At 50.3% G+C, this 14,918-nt stretch overlaps 1 protein-coding gene and 1 long non-coding RNA gene across 8 annotated transcripts in view; one reads left to right on the top strand and one right to left on the bottom strand.

Annotated features, from left to right (window-relative positions):
- Nucleotides 1-115: 115 nt before the first annotated feature.
- MON1B (MON1 homolog B, secretory trafficking associated) lies at nucleotides 116-9,147 on the bottom strand. 7 transcript variants are annotated; one of them, XR_012328271.1, is made up of 7 exons: nucleotides 8,877-9,014; nucleotides 8,307-8,464; nucleotides 6,102-6,422; nucleotides 4,758-5,577; nucleotides 4,249-4,396; nucleotides 4,005-4,171; nucleotides 736-873 (listed from the first exon to the last, which is right to left on the bottom strand). XR_012328271.1 is itself a non-coding variant. In XM_019940878.3 (6 exons), the coding sequence occupies exons 2-6, from the start codon at nucleotides 8,452-8,454 to the stop codon at nucleotides 664-666; spliced, it is 1,647 nt and encodes a 548-aa protein (XP_019796437.1). In that variant the 5' UTR covers nucleotides 8,455-8,464; nucleotides 9,007-9,147; the 3' UTR covers nucleotides 116-663. The 7 variants fall into 7 exon arrangements, 5 of the variants coding, with proteins under 5 accessions (XP_019796437.1, XP_019796422.1, XP_004325058.2 ...); XM_019940878.3 differs by lacking the exon at nucleotides 4,005-4,171 and having other exon boundaries at nucleotides 116-873; nucleotides 9,007-9,147; XM_019940863.2 differs by lacking the exon at nucleotides 4,005-4,171 and having other exon boundaries at nucleotides 116-873.
- A 285-nt stretch (nucleotides 9,148-9,432) lies between these two features.
- LOC109550811 (uncharacterized) overlaps nucleotides 9,433-14,918 on the top strand; it is a 77,765-nt gene continuing 72,279 nt past the window's right edge. Inside the window, exon 1 of the long non-coding RNA XR_002177488.3 lies at nucleotides 9,433-9,593. This is a non-coding gene — a long non-coding RNA (uncharacterized lncRNA). The remainder of the gene's footprint in view (nucleotides 9,594-14,918) is intronic.

Raw genomic sequence — 14,918 nt, forward strand, 5'->3', positions numbered from 1 at the left:
AGGTAGGCGCTGGAGGCCATCTTCTCAATACTAGCAGCAGCCAGCACGGAGGGGGGCCGTTTTTGACTGGGTAAAGGTGACGTACGTGAAGCACAAAGGAATGTCCTTATGGGGGTCGGTTTTAGGCTTTTTATATGCAGTTTTTTTCTTTAAAATATCTTCAGGCCGTTTCTGGGCACAGGCTGGTCCTGCATTCCAATTCCAGAACCCCCGTGGGCCACCGAAGGAGACCCTGGCCAGCCCTGGACCCTCAGGGCTGAGATCCCGTGGGGGAGGCAAACCCCTGATGCAGGACGGAGGGTGTGGTGCCCAGGACTGGAGGAGACGGTCCCTGATAGAGGCTGCAACATCATCCAAGTGAAGGAGGTGTGGCAGAGGGAGGGGAAGAGGGAGTCCTACGGATTTCCCCAGCGGTGGAGGGGCAGAAGGGGGCTGGGGAAGCAGCCTGCTCACCTGTGTGCAGTCACACTGCCACCCATGGCTCATGTGTGGGCAGCCCCCCAGATCTCGCTCCATTGCCCGGGGAGACAGGGACCAGCCACAGACATCACCACCAGCAACCTCCCCCTCCCCCCCGCCCCCGGCCCATTTCCAGGGTGGAGACAGGAAGTAAAAGCCAAAGGTGGTGGTTCCCCACACGGCACAGTCTGGGAGCTCCGCCTCTCAAGGTCCAGTAAACAGGCCGTTATGGGAAGCTTGGTCCGCGAAGGCAGCTGGGGCTGCTGGGGGTGTGGAGTACTTGGGTGGGTAACGAATGAACAGACGATCCTCCTCTTTCTTCACCCAACGCAGGAGTTTGGTCACTACGAGGATGGCACCTGCCTTGGTCACCAGGGGGCTGAGGCAGGTGTACAGCTCAAATTTGGAGGTCACCTGGGGTTTGAGAGGAGACAGGGTCAGCTGGGCCGGAGCTGGCCATGCCCGGTGCTGTCCACCCCACCCTAGCCCCATACCGGTCCCATTTGGAAGGTGCACCTGGCAGCAGCTCCTCCTTCGTGCTGCCTGGTCACTGGGCTAAAGTGGGTAAGCTGATGCTATCGTATCATGAGTGGGCCAAGGGATGAGCGAGATCTAGTGGCTTTAGCTGGGTGATGCTGGCTGTGTGTGTGTGTATGTACACTCTCTGGACCTCAGTTCACTCATGTGTGCACTGGGGATGGTGACAACAATGCTTCATGTTTAATGAGCAATGGTTGTATACAAAGTCCTGTTCTAAGCGCCACACACCTGTTTTTATCATGTGTAGCCTGGGCAAAATAGGAGGATTAACGCAATTTAATCTTCATTCCAACCTGAGAGGCTTAACCTGACCAGGTCACCAGCACCTTTCCACATCACCTCTCTCTGCTCTCCCCCTCGCTCTCTCTGTTCCAGCCACTCTAGCCTCTCCTTGCTATTCCTCAAACATAACCAGGCTCAGCCTCACCTCATGGCATTTGCACAGTCCTTTCCCTCTGCCAGGTGTACTGTTCCTGGAGATACCCACACGACCTGGGACCTCCCCTCCTACGTGGATGTCATTTCCTGACCGCCCGATTTAAAATCCTGGGCCTACCAGATCTTGTTTTTGAAATACCGTCCTCCACTGAAAGGTACAAGGGCTCATTGGACAGATGGCCAATTTCAGGACTGGCACAGAGAAAGTACAAAATGAGCTTGGAATACCTTGTGCCAGAAAGTAAGAAGTGCTTAAGCGGTCACGCAGACGTGTCAAAAAGATACAGGGGCCAGTCTGGCTAAATCATGGCTCCTGCTGGCTAACTCAGAGACAATCTGAGCACACAAATAAATGAAAGGAAAAGACTTTAGCCCAATGAATTCAAGAAAATTCCATAATATAAAATTCAAAATTCAACAAATAAATAGGAGCAGGGAAAGTTCTTCCATACAGTAGAATCTCAACCAATAAATGAAGTTATGATGGAGTCAGAAAAGTAACCATCTGGCAAATACCGGAGAAACAACTGTCAAAGGCAAAAGTCAGTAATGGATATTAAAATTAGGGGATGGGGCTTCCCTGGTGGCGCAGTGGTTGAGAGTCCGCCTGCCGATGCAGGGGACACGGGTTCGTGCCCCGGTCCGGGAAGGTCCCACATGCCGCAGAGTGGCTGGGCCGGTGGCCATGGCCGCTGAGCCTGCGCGTCTGGAGCCTGTGCTCCACAACGGGAGAGGCCACAACAGTGAGAGGCCCGCATACCACAAAAAAAAAAAAAAAATTAGGGGATGAAAATACGGTGAAAAAGAGAACACTGACATAATCACCACAAGATATTTACTAATTACAAAATCACCACAAGATATTTACTAATTACAAAGGGCAAAAACACCTAACTTTAAAGTGGAGAAACCCGGCAGCTACCACCCTAATGAACCGACAGAAGTTAACATCATCAATGGGATACAGTGACGTTGTGGTCCTCCTGATATGAAGCAGAAAAGGACACAACATCACTTCTGTGATACACTTGCCCAAAATGCATGACCTCAATTTAGTCTTGATAAAATATTAGAAAAACCCAAGTTGAGGGACATTCTACAAACTAACTGGCTGGTACTTTCTAAAAGTGCCCAAGTCATAAAAGACAAAAAACCAACTGAGGAAATGTTCCAGAATAAACGAGGCTAGGGAGACACAGTAAACAAATCTAATATGTGATCCTGGACTGGATTCTGGACCAGTAAAAGGATATTAGTGGGACAAGTGGTGAAGTCTGAATGAGGTCTGTGGATAAGATGTGATTGTAGTGATGTTAATTCCCTGATTTAATGAGTTCCTGTGGTTATGTTAACATCTGGAGAAACTACGTGAAGGACCTATTTAAAGTAACTTCTTGCAACTTCTTTGTAAGTCTAAAATTGCTTGAAAATGAAAGCTAAAGAAATTTTTTTTGATTAAATAAAATTCTCAGCCTAGAACAATGCCTGATACATAACAGGCATGCAAATAAATGATGTAATAAATATGCACTAAATAGCAGAATCTAGGGGAAAGTGCCGTTTCCCGTGGGGTCACATGACCAAACGCCCTGAAGCTGACCTTGAATAGACCCATAGGAAGTGAGGACAGGAGCCCTGAGGAGACCCCAGGGAAGGATACCCCAGGTGGAAGGCACAGCAGGGGACCAAGCCTGTAGTGTTCAAGAGTGCTGGGAACTCATGGCGTCAAAGCTCAACTGGTACCTGCAGACACGTGGGCGGGGCTCATGGGAAATCGGCGAGCACAGTGATGGTGGATAACGGGGCCTCTTGAAAGTCAAAGACACTCTACTGGTGGCTAACCAGGAGACACTCTACTGTAGACTGGTGGTTTGTCTACAAGTGTCAATGCATGTGTCTAAAAAGAAGAAAACTTAATTTCTGTTTTATGTGAAGAACAAATTCAGATTTGGCACTTTTGTGTTTTAAGTGCCTAAGAATGGAAAGAGATAATTAAAGAGTATTAAAGAAATTTAAGATCCTGAACTGGGAGAGTCCTAGGCATAACTGCTAAGAATCTTGGAAACAAAAAGAAGTTGAGTGTCTGTCATGCAGTTTCCTTAAGCTACAGTGAACACCATCTTCTCTCTGGAAGAAGACAGAAACAAGGAGCAACTGTGCATGGTAATTTTCACTAAATTCTTCTAAGAATATTTACCTTGTTTACAACTGGATTCATTTATTCCTTCTAGTATTGACTGGAATACTCCAGTCAGATACAGGAATTTTTTGTGTAACTGTAATTTCAAAAATTTCCACATGATGGCAGAAGATCCTAATATCTGGAAACACGTTATTGAATGAAATTCAGAAAACTCTGTATTTCAATTTTACCTGAAATAGTATGCGTCTTTCCATATTTCTGCTAGTAATTTTCACACTTGTATTGTCTGATAGAGACAGTTACTGCTACTTAGAACATTTAAAATGTTTTCAGTAATTTTAAAATTTTAAAAATAAATTTGTTTTTCCAGAAAAAAAACCAAAAAACCACCAGACTCTCTACTGGTTGTTTCTCTGGTATTTACCAGATGGTTACTGTTGACCGAGGGAACGGTCAACAGAATGATGGAACTAAAGGTTCTGGGCACTGCAACTGCTGGGTTTCACAGACACACGGAGTGGCCAGGACACTTCTGGAGGCAGAACCGCAGCCCAGGCCAAGGCGTGGTGCACTTGAAGGAGGCCGTCACAGCTGGAGGGGATACAGGGGAGGGAAAGAAGGCTTGAAGTGGGGCAGTTAACTCCTTCAGAGCCCCCCACTCAACTCACCCAGGCCAGCAGCGTCTCCTTCTCAGCCACGTGGTAAATGAGGCGCAGGGGCCGGGAGGTGTTGTGGAGGCGCGCGTGCAGGCGGTGGTACAGGTCGGACAGGCGCTGTCGCTCCTCCTGTCTGCTGTATGGGGCCTCCAGCTCGGGGCTGCAGTGATGGACGGTGGTGGGGGACAAGGTCAGTCTAGGGCTTTCTTGGCTGGCCTATCTCCCCTCAGTCTAGGGAGTTAAGTTAGGAGCTGAGCCTCCCCCATTAGACTGGAGGCTTCACAGGGCCTAAGCTCCCCATCAGACTCGGGGATTCCTTGAGTCCTGGGGCCCTCCTCTCCATTAGAACAGGGGAATTCTCGAGGCTGCTGGCTGAGCCTCCCGCATCGGGCAGGCCCATTCTATTGCATCTCTCTAGAGCATGGCTGGCTCTCTCTCCAGACTCATGTCTATGAGTTGCCGAACCTTCCACTTAGATAAGCCTTCCCACCGGGCCACTTGCCTGCAGGGTAGGGGCCCACCTGGTAAACTGGGGCAGCTGGCGGTGATGGTCGGGGATGTCCAGCGGCTTATAGAGGAAGTGCCGGAGGCCGGCGGCCTCCACAGCCTGCACACTGTAGGCCGAGGCACCGGCCGATGGGGTGTTGGAGAAGCTGGCAGCTTCCCTGAGGGTGCGCATGGCCCCAAGGGAGTGCATGCCGTCCTCGACCAGGCGCCGGCAGGTGGCCATGTCGTGGAAGGCCTCGGGGTCGGTGCCGAGCAGCAGCAGGCAGACAGGCAAGGCGTCCAGGCGGGCCACGTAGGCGTAAAAGAAACCATCGGGATTGAAGCGGGGCAGGCACACAGGCGCCCAGGCCTCGCCCGCTGCAAAGGCCGGTGCCCCCACCCAGTCCAGCAGCAACTGCAGGTCGGCTGGGTCCAGCCGGCACTCGGCCAGCACAGTCCGCTCCTGGGCTGCTGTCACCAGGCGACCGCCAACCGCCAGCACTGAGAGGGCCAGGCCAGGCGCCGTGCAACGTCGGAGCAGCGCACCCAGCGCATCCCGCAGCGGGCGAGCGAGAGGGACGCAGCGCACGGCGCCCAGCAGCAGGGCACCCGGGTCCCGCTCCACACTGTCCAGAAGCCGGTCTAGAGTGCGCTCCGAGCCGGCCAGCAGGCGGCGGAGGTCGTAGTTCTGCTTGCGCGCGAAGATGCGGGCCACGCTGGCACGCGTCAGGGTGCTCACGATCTGTGCGTGCACGGCCATAAGCTCCCCCCGCAGCTGTGCTACTGACTGAGGCGTCCTTGACACGGCCACCAGCAGCAGTGGGCCCTGCTGCAGGAACACCAGCTTGTGGTCCTCTGGGGGAGGGAAGGGGCGGGGGTAGAGATGCGTCAGTGGTGACAAGACGGGCTCAGGTGGGGCTCTTCCACCCTTCCCCAGAAGGCATACACTCCTGGTCCAAGCCCACACGGTCACTCTAGGGACACAGCACTAAGGTAAGGACAAACTGGGGGAGTTTGGACATTTGCAGGGACACGATGGGATGGTCAGGGAATCAGGCACACAGCATGGAGTGAGGAAGATGCGGCAAGGACTAACAGAGCTAGAGAGGCACCAACTCAGCCCAACAGCCCCCAAACCCACCCTCTTAGGCAAGAAGGAAATATCCAGCCAGTTACTTAGATCCCAGTGAGTTAATCACTCAGAACCCATCAGGGCCAACAGACAGACAGACGCCTGGCCAGCCTCCACACACACTGACTCACTCCTAACTAGCTGGATAGTCCCCCAGGCAGCCAGCCAGACAGAAAGACCTACTGCCGGACAGACAGCCACAGTCCCAGTCACCATCACCTGTTCTGCCTCCTGCCCCTTTGCTCACCAGCATAGATGGCGCGAATGGCATCTCCTGCACTCTGCACAAAGGACACGAGAGCTGTCATCACACCCATGGTAGTTGACAATGCCTCCACGCTACCATACCGCGAGTAGATGGGCTTGCCAGCCTCACTCAGCACAAACACGTGCTTCCGCTTGCTGCGCCAGTCCTCGTCACTGGGGTCCCCGCCCTGGCCCCCTGAGCCACTCTCAGGGCCGCCCACGGGACTGTTCTCAGAGGCTGCCGGACCCCAGAGCCCATAGGTGCATGATGGAGCCTCGGACTGGAGCAGCAGGCCGGGTGGCTGGTCCTTGGTCTCGGATCCTGAAAGGGAGCCCCTGGTGAGTCATCTGCCTGTGGACTCCCATTAACCCCATGTGCCCACAGACCAACCAAATCCCTACCAGCCCTGCAATGACCCCCTGCTGCTGACACAGTCCTCCAGGTGTCTCCTCTGCCCCTCAATGACATCCACTAACACTTACGTTTCAACGATCCCCCTAAAAGTCCAATAATCCCATCTCACTGTCATTACTGAACCCTTTATATCCCTACAGACTAATTATTCCCCTTTCAATGACTGCCATTCCGAAGTCTTCAAAGCACTCCACTGCCTCCGAATGAGTATCAATATCTTCATCTTCAATGATTTCCCCCATTAGTCTCGGACCCCTCATTTATTTTCCTGGTGTCTACTCACCCCTCAATAGCTACCATTACATCTATTAACATCTGTGTCTTTGAATGTGCCCCTCACCACCCTAACCCCTTATTTATTCTCACTGATGTCCACTGATCCTCATGACCCCATTGACTCTCCCAGTCTTGGTGATGACCACTAATCCAAATTCTGCCACGATTATCCACTAACATCTGGATCTTTAGGACTCCCCTCACCCCCTATTCATTCCCACTGCTGTTCACTAACATTCCAATGACCCCACATTAACGTCACTAATACCTGGGTCTTCAATGACCTTCAATGACTGCCCCGACCCACAATTTAATCTACTCCATGTCCACTGCATTCCCAAGAATGACCACCGTTAACCACCTCTACTAACATCCAAGACTTCCAGTGACCTCCACTGACTCCCCTGACTTTTATTCTCATTGATATGACTTCCCTTTATTCTCACTGTTATCCACTCCCCTCCCTACAATAACCACCATAACATCCACTAACACACAGGACTTTAATGATCTCTGTTGCCCTTCACCATGACCATCATTAACATTCACCAATGAAATCCACAATTTCATTGCCCTCTACTGACTACCCTCCCATTTATTTTAGTTGATGTCCACTGATCCCCAGTGACAGCCAGTGTTATCCACTGGCAAACTATATATCAGTACTTTCCTCATAAAATCCCAATGACCTCATATTCCCTCATTTTCTCATTGACAGTCCCCAAGTACCTACTCCCAATACTTGCCAACAAGCTCTCAAAGACGCCCTCCCCCCCCCAATTACTGACTGATTTTCAGTGAAGTGTACTGATCCTTCCCAATGACCCCATTAACATCCACTAATTCCAAAGTGGTCAATGAGCACTCATTCCGCAATGACTTCCGCTGATCCTCCACTCTATACATTTACACGTACACCAGAGTCTTCAAAGATCTTCCTACTGGTCCTCTGACTCCCCAGATAATTTCACTGATGTCCACTGTCTCCCCATCAATGATCATCATTAACGTCCACTAAGATCTGGTTCCTTAAAGACTCCCTCCAACAACTCCCATCAACTCCTCAATGATGTAAATACTCTGAGCGCCCACTGGCCCCCACTGATCCCCTTTCCCACCTCAATGATTTAAAGACCCCAAAGGGGTCAAAGGGGGACTGACTTCTAAATAGTCCCCCTTTGACCGTATTAATATTTTTTTGGTCATTCACTGACCTTAACATCCTCAATCCCTAGTGCCCCTCTCTAACCCCAACGGATCCCTTTCTGATTCTTCCATTACCTAAATTCATACCAACTCCCCAGTGAACATCCATTGACGCCCATTCATTTCTTTTTCACTCCTCAATCATTTAAACTACAACCTGAGTACACAATGACTTCCCACTGACCCAAGCTATGGCTTAAACTACTTCCCCGAGTCCCAAAAGGCTCCCCTCTGGTCCCCCATGGACCTCCCCCAACAATAACACCCACTAGGGATTCCTTCCAAGACCCCAGTGAAGGGAATGCATACCTGTTTTCTCCACGCTCGCATCTCCAGTACCGGGTAGGTCCCTGCAAATCCCTCCACCGTCTCTAGCCTCCCCACTGGGGAACCGCATCTCCTCCAAGTCCTCCGCGTCCCCGGGGGCTGGGGCAGCAGTGCTTCCTCCGGCCTCCATCTGCACATCCCTGTGGGGGAGGGGAATGGAGAATGACCCGCAGCAAAAGAAACTTCTTAAAAGCTGTTACTGAACCTGGCCCCCTTGTACACACTCCTGGGGCTCGTTTCCCCTCGCGTTTCAACAGGATGAGACATTCAAAAACACGACCACATACTTGCAACCTCCAACACTTTCCGAAAAGTGAGGCTCTACCGAGCCTCTGGAAATAAAGATATATAAACACCTGTTTTAACTCCGTATCTCAATTGGCCAGGTACCATTACTTCCCGCAGCCGCGGAAGCATCACACTTCCGGATGTGGCCGCTCTCCTGCCACACTTCCGGGTGCGACACGGCTCTGAAGACACTTCCGGTTGCGGACCTTCATTCGCTCGCTGGGCCGGACCCTTCTCTCCCGCCACCCACTTGTGTTCCCTCACCGTAGAGAAGGCGCGCGCCACTCCCGGATCTACGTCGGATCTGGCCCGGAACCCAGAGCCCTTTCTGCCCTCGTTCCCACCGCACCCGCACCAGCGGCTAACAGGGGCGAGTCCGGGCCACTTCTCGTACCCAAGGTTGCGGGCGTGAGGGGAGCGCGGCTCACGTTCAGCCAATCCGGAGTACGGAGGGCGGCACTGCCTCCTTTATGGCCCAATCAAGCGAAGCCGGTCCCCTCCGACCGTTCCGCCGCTTTCCGTTGGCTTCGTATCTCCACCAATACTGTGCGTCGGATTGCTATTGCACCCGCCGATCCCTTGACTGACATCTCTCTGGACCCAATCGAAGATTCGAGCCTATTCCTCTCTTCACTGGAGGAGGTTCGCAGCCTAGGTCATGATAGATGCCCGTGCCTGGTCTATAGACGTGCTCGCCAGAATTGAGGCAACTTCACCCTCCTTTATCCACCAGGAAAGGCAGGGGCGTGAGGGTGGAGTGGAGTCTGACAGAGAGAAAATGATTGACGGACAGTCACCGCTTCCAATCGGAGTGCCGTGCGCAGGCTGGCCAGCCTATGGGACTCAGATTCTAAGGCGAGAGGCGGGCCTCTCAGATGTAGGAAGTATTCGTGGGTGTCTGGGTATTCAGGCAGGCGAAGGGCTTAGCGGCCTCTGGAAAAAGGCAAGCGCGAGCCGTGGACATGCTCATGGCGCAGAGGGGTGAGTTTGTAAAGGCAATGTGTAGGCTGACCAGGGCCTGCCCAGACCGGCAAAAGGCCGAGCTGACCTCGCTTCCGAAGATAGGGCTCTGTGGGCGGAGCCATGCAGATTAGGAGCCCAGGCCTAACTAGGGTGCTTGTGGGCGAGGCTTTGGGAGCCTTCTGAGACCTCGTTGGTTGAGGAAAATGCCCCTTCGGCCTCTGAGCGCCACCACTGGCTGGACGAGGGTAGGGCAAGATGCCCGCCGCTGGGATCCGTCCCCTGGAGGGTGTCTAAGCTAGCTTAGAGGAGTGCGCGGTCCGGATGATCCGATATTCTTTTCCTGGGCTGCATCAGGCGGTCCTAGCCGACAAATTTAGTGTGAGGGTGAGCGCAGATGTAGACAGTCCTGCTCTGGATTCTCCTTCTTTGCTCTGAATGTCTCTGCCCGCGACTCCTTGTCTCTGAGCCTCTTTCTCTCTCTGTGTCTGGATGTCTCTTTGCGTCTGCATCTCTGTCTCTCTTCCGATGTTTATGTCTCCGTGTGTCTGTGTGCCCTCCTTCCTTATCCCTTTAGCTCTTTTTACGTCTTTTTCTCCAGGTCTTTGTCTTAGTCCTTCTTCAGTTTTCTCTCCTCCAATATCTCCCTTTCTCTCTCTTCCTCTGTGTCGCTCTCACTTTGCTCTCAGTTGATCTCTGGCTTCCCACTCTTTCCCCTTTGGTCAACCGAATGGAGCTCAATGAGGCAAAGTCCCTGAGGACCAGCCTACTTGGAACCCCGACCTCCACTGCCCACAGGATTCCCATTTACGTTGAGCAATCTTAGGAGAAGTTGACTCTCATTGTTACCGAGTCCAAGCTCGTTCTGCTCGCCGCATGACAGGACAATAAATCAAGACAGGAGGTGTTGGGGCAAGGAATAACAACTTTATTTGGAAAGCTGGGAGTCTGAGAAGATGGCAGACTAGGGTCCTAGAGAACCGTCTTGCAGGGGGTCTGGATGCAAGTTTCTTTTTTTTTAATTAATTTATTTTTGGCTGAGTTGGGTCTTTGCTGCTGCGCACGGGCTTTCTCTAGTTGTGGCGAGCGGGGGCTACTCTTCCTTGCGGTGCTTGGGCTTCTCATTGCAGTGGCTTCTCTTGTTGCGGAGCATGGGCTCTAGGCGGGCGGGCTTCAGTAGTTGAGGCTCACGGGCTCTAGAGCGCAGGCTCAGTAGTTGTGGCGCATGGGCTTAGTTGCTCCGCGGCATGTGGGATCTTCCCAGACCAGGGCTTGAACCCGTGTCCCCTGCATTGGCAGACGGATTCTTAACCACTGCACCACCAGGGAAGCCCTGGATGCTAGTTTCTTTTATAGAACAGAGAGGAGGCAAGTGAGGAGGTAAAGTAAAAAGCCCATACGTTTTGCAAATATCTTCTGATTTCACCAGACTCAAGGAGGGGATATGTTAATTTCTTCTTTCCTGCAGTCATTCACAGGTAGCTTGGGTCAGGATGTTTCCCCGTGAGCTGAACGAAGGTATTTTAGTTTAACTTTCAGGCAGAGGGGGCAGGGTTACCTGAGACGGGCCATTAAGTATGTATGCTTCATGCTATAGGCAACATCCTTTTAGTGATTAACTTGTAACAAAAGCAACGGAAATCAAAGGTTAAAGTAAAAGAAACAGATCTAATATGGAGTCAGATTTGTTATTCCCTATTACAATTCCCCACTGTCAATGTCCATTCCACAATCTTATGGGAAAAGGGGCAATGACCCCTCTGGCTACTTCCTGCTAGATAGGGGTGATGTGGGTGATTGTAGAATGGAATTGATCAGCCTTGGGCTGATAAGAATATTCTATTCTAGTCTAAGAATAGTCCTTAGAATCTTTGGTAGATAGGACAATTCTCAATTATTTGAACCCAATGAAATCCCTCAGTCCTTCTGTTGTCTAATTTGTAATTGGACTTGGGGGTTTTGGTTCAAGTTTCTATACATATCTATTAATTTTAACTTTCCGACTGTGTCATAATTACACTAGATTGCTGTGTTGTTCAGTTGAACAAGATTAAACAAGTAGGTTGACCCACCCTTCTCCAGTTATAATGAAATTGCAATCTCAATACTTATCATTTTTGAAGAGCAAACTTAAGTCTTCTAAGGGTTCACAAACCCATTGTTCTCTAGGCCTTTCGGGAGTTGGGCCATTTTCTGATGACGGTGGTGCTGCTTTAATCTGAGTATGATAAATCCATGGCTTTTCTTCAGCTAACTTGACAGATGAGTGCACGGTAAGTAATACCACATGTGGTCCTGTCCGCCTTGCAGTCAGCTGAACTTCAGGCCCTTGTTCTCTCCAGGTTTTAAGGAAGACTCAGTCTCTGGGTCGGAAAGGATGTAAGGGTACTTCAGTTGGATAGGCAGACCTGTTGGAGGCAAACTCTTGAAGAGAGGTCAGTATAGTGCCCCAAATTTTAACTAATTAGCAACAGCTAGATCTTTCAGAGCGTTTACAGATTCCCTGGTCCAGGTAGACACCTGGACCTACCATAAAATATTTCACAGGGGCTTAATTTAAGCCTGCTTCTGGGAGCCACTCTGATCCATAGCAGGGCAGCTGGCAGAGCCTTATCCCCAGTTAAATTATTCTCTTGACCTATTTTAGCAGTGCTTCTTTTTAATATATGATTCATTTTCTCATTTTTTTCCCTGTTGATTGTGGTCCCAGGATGAATGTAACTGCCCATTAATTTGTAGTGCTTTAGACGTCATTTGTTGGATTATGCTAGAGGCAAAAGCAAGCCTGTTATCACTTTGAAGGGTGTTAGGCAGTCCAAACCCGGGGATAATTTCCTTAAGGAGGGCTGGAACCACTTCAGAGAATTTTCCTGTCCTGGTGGGTTATGCTTCCGCCCATCCTGCAGAAGTGTCCACAAAGTCTAGCAGATATCTGAAATTTCCTACAGCTCAAGGCATTTGAGTCAACTTTATTTGCCAGTCCTCAGTGGGGCAGGTTCCTCTGTGTTGGGTCCCCATCTGGGGAGGCCTAACAGAAGCCTTTGAATTATTTTTAGCCCAAATCATGCAATTCTGAGTGACTCACTGGATGGTTTTTTGTAGGTTAGGCCCCATTATATACTTTTGAATCCATCGTAAGGTGGCATCTCTCCCGTGATGGGTACAATTATGAATGTGCTACAGCACAGTGTCCAGGAGTATCTCAGGAATCAAAACAATTCCTTGTGCACTACATTTCCAGCCAGGTGATGTGTGGTCAAGAGTGAAACCCCACTCTTCGGCCCTCTCCTTGTCCTTTTCTGAATACACTGCCTGGTGTTTTGACAAGTCAGTCTGTGGGAGAAGTGATCCTATCATGGCTTGATGGTTGCCTTCTTTGCTCCCTTCTTTGCAGCTTTGGTCAGCTAACCAGTTGCCCTCTATTATATGAGTTTCACCCTTTTGGTGGCCTGGGCAGTGCATTATGGCCAATTGGGAGGGCTTATGGACTGCTTCTAACAGTGAAACCACTAGGTGGCATTTCGGGGGGCTCCAGGGAGCTCCGGTTCTTTATGTCTCAGCACAGAAAGAATTAAGCGAGAGGCAAAGTGATAGATAAGAAGTGATTTATTGGAATAGGACACTTGTGAGGCTTACAAGTGGGTGGGTGAGAGGGTGCTGCACCCTGAGAACTCAGTGGGCTACAGTTTTATAATCAGAGGAAAAGTGGGGAGGGGGAGAAGACCACCTTCTTCCTCATTCTTGAGTAGATGTCACAGTTCCATCATCAGGTCATCCTCCAGGTTGGGCAGGGGAGTTTTCTTGTCCCTACATGGTCAAGCCAGGAGCGTCATGGCACTATGGAAAAATGATTTCAGCTCTCGGTACAATGAGGGTCTTTCACTTTGAAATGTCACCTTTCCATAAATTATTGTTTTTTATGTGTGCAGAGAGCATGTCCTAGGGGTCATTAACTTACTGAGCTCACTGGGCAGGATATGGCTCTCATGACACCATTGTTTTATTGTTTTGGGGCATTTCTCATGCTTCTGTTCCATGGTTTTATTGCTAAGCAAGCCTGCTTGGTTTTGCGGTTAAGCAAACCTGCTTTCTTGAGTGATCATTAACTTACAGGGGTCTCCCACCCCTTTTTCTTTACCTACAATACCCTAGTGGGATTAACTATTTAATTACCTACTTTGTCCCTTTACTCTGTCTCTATCAATAGTGACAGGATTTCAGAAGAACGTTTTATGTCTTTATTGTTCGAAGTGAGGAACCCCTTTTCCTTCCAGATTGCCCCGTGAGCATGCACCACGGAGAACACATAGCAAAGAGTCTGTGTATATATTTACTCCCTTGCCTTCAGTGGGAGTAGGGCTCTTGTCAGTGCAATGATTTCCGCCTTCTGAGCTGAGCTCCCTGCGGGGCAGGGCTTTTGCTTCAACAATCTTTTTAAGGTTTACCACCACATACCCAGTGTGTTGGCTACCTTGGTCCATGCAGCTGCTTCCATCGGTGAACAGTTCCATATCTGGCTCAGCTGAGGGTTGGTCCGTTAAGTCTGGTCTGCTAGAGTACACTAGCTCAATGAAGTGTAGGCAGTTGTGCTCTGGGAATTGTGCAGCATCAATTGGGAGCAATGTGGCTGGATTTAGGGCTGAAGTGACCTGAAGTCTTACGTTGGAATTGTCTAAGAGAATGGCTTGGTACTTTCCCATTCTCCCAGAACTCAGCCAATAGCCCCCTTTTTGTTCCAGTAAAGAAAGGACGTGGCGAGGGACATCCACAGTGGTGGGTTGCCCCAGAGTAAACTTCTCAGCTTCCTGAAGTCTGTCACATGTAGTGGCTACAACTCGAAGGCAAGGTGGCCGTCCCTTAACAGTCTCTTCTAGTTGTTTTGAGAAGTAGGCAGTGGGTGAGGGGATATTCCCCAGAGCTTGAATTAACACCCCAAGACTTATGCCTTGTCTTTCATGGACATACAATTTGAAAGGTTTCTTTCAGTCTGGTAATCCCAAAGTTGGGGCTGAGACTAAGTTTGTTTTTATTGTTTCAAAGGCTGTTTGGCACTCTTTAGTCCAAGTAAGGGTCTCAAGATCATGTCCCTTTAAAACCTCATAGAGGGGTTTTCCTATGAGATCCAAATCTGACAGAACCCTGCCATTCCCAGGAACCCTCTCAGTTGCCTGTGGGTCTTGGGTATTCCCAAGCCTGCAATTGCCTGTTTTCTATCAGGCAAAAGATCCCGCTGTCCTTGGGAGAGGAAAGAGCCCAGATAGGTGACTTGCTTACATATCTGGGCCTCTTTCTGGGAGACCTTATATCCACAACTGGCCAAATCGTTCAGGGTTCTGATGGTATCTT

Source organism: Tursiops truncatus, chromosome 19 (genome assembly GCF_011762595.2).
Source record: "Tursiops truncatus isolate mTurTru1 chromosome 19, mTurTru1.mat.Y, whole genome shotgun sequence".
In the NCBI taxonomy this organism is placed as follows: domain Eukaryota; kingdom Metazoa; phylum Chordata; class Mammalia; order Artiodactyla; family Delphinidae; genus Tursiops; species Tursiops truncatus.

Excerpts from the sequence above, each read along its gene's own strand:
- MON1B (XM_019940878.3), bottom strand. The coding sequence starts at position 8,454 with ATGGAGGCCGGAGGAAGCACTGCTGCCCCAGCCCCCGGGGACGCGGAG. Across the intron at positions 6,423-8,306 it reads TGCGAGCGTGGAGAAAACAG|GATCCGAGACCAAGGACCAG; the intron begins GTATGCATTCCC and ends GCTCCCTTTCAG. Across the intron at positions 874-4,248 it reads AGGAGACGCTGCTGGCCTGG|GTGACCTCCAAATTTGAGCT; the intron begins GTGAGTTGAGTG and ends CTCAAACCCCAG.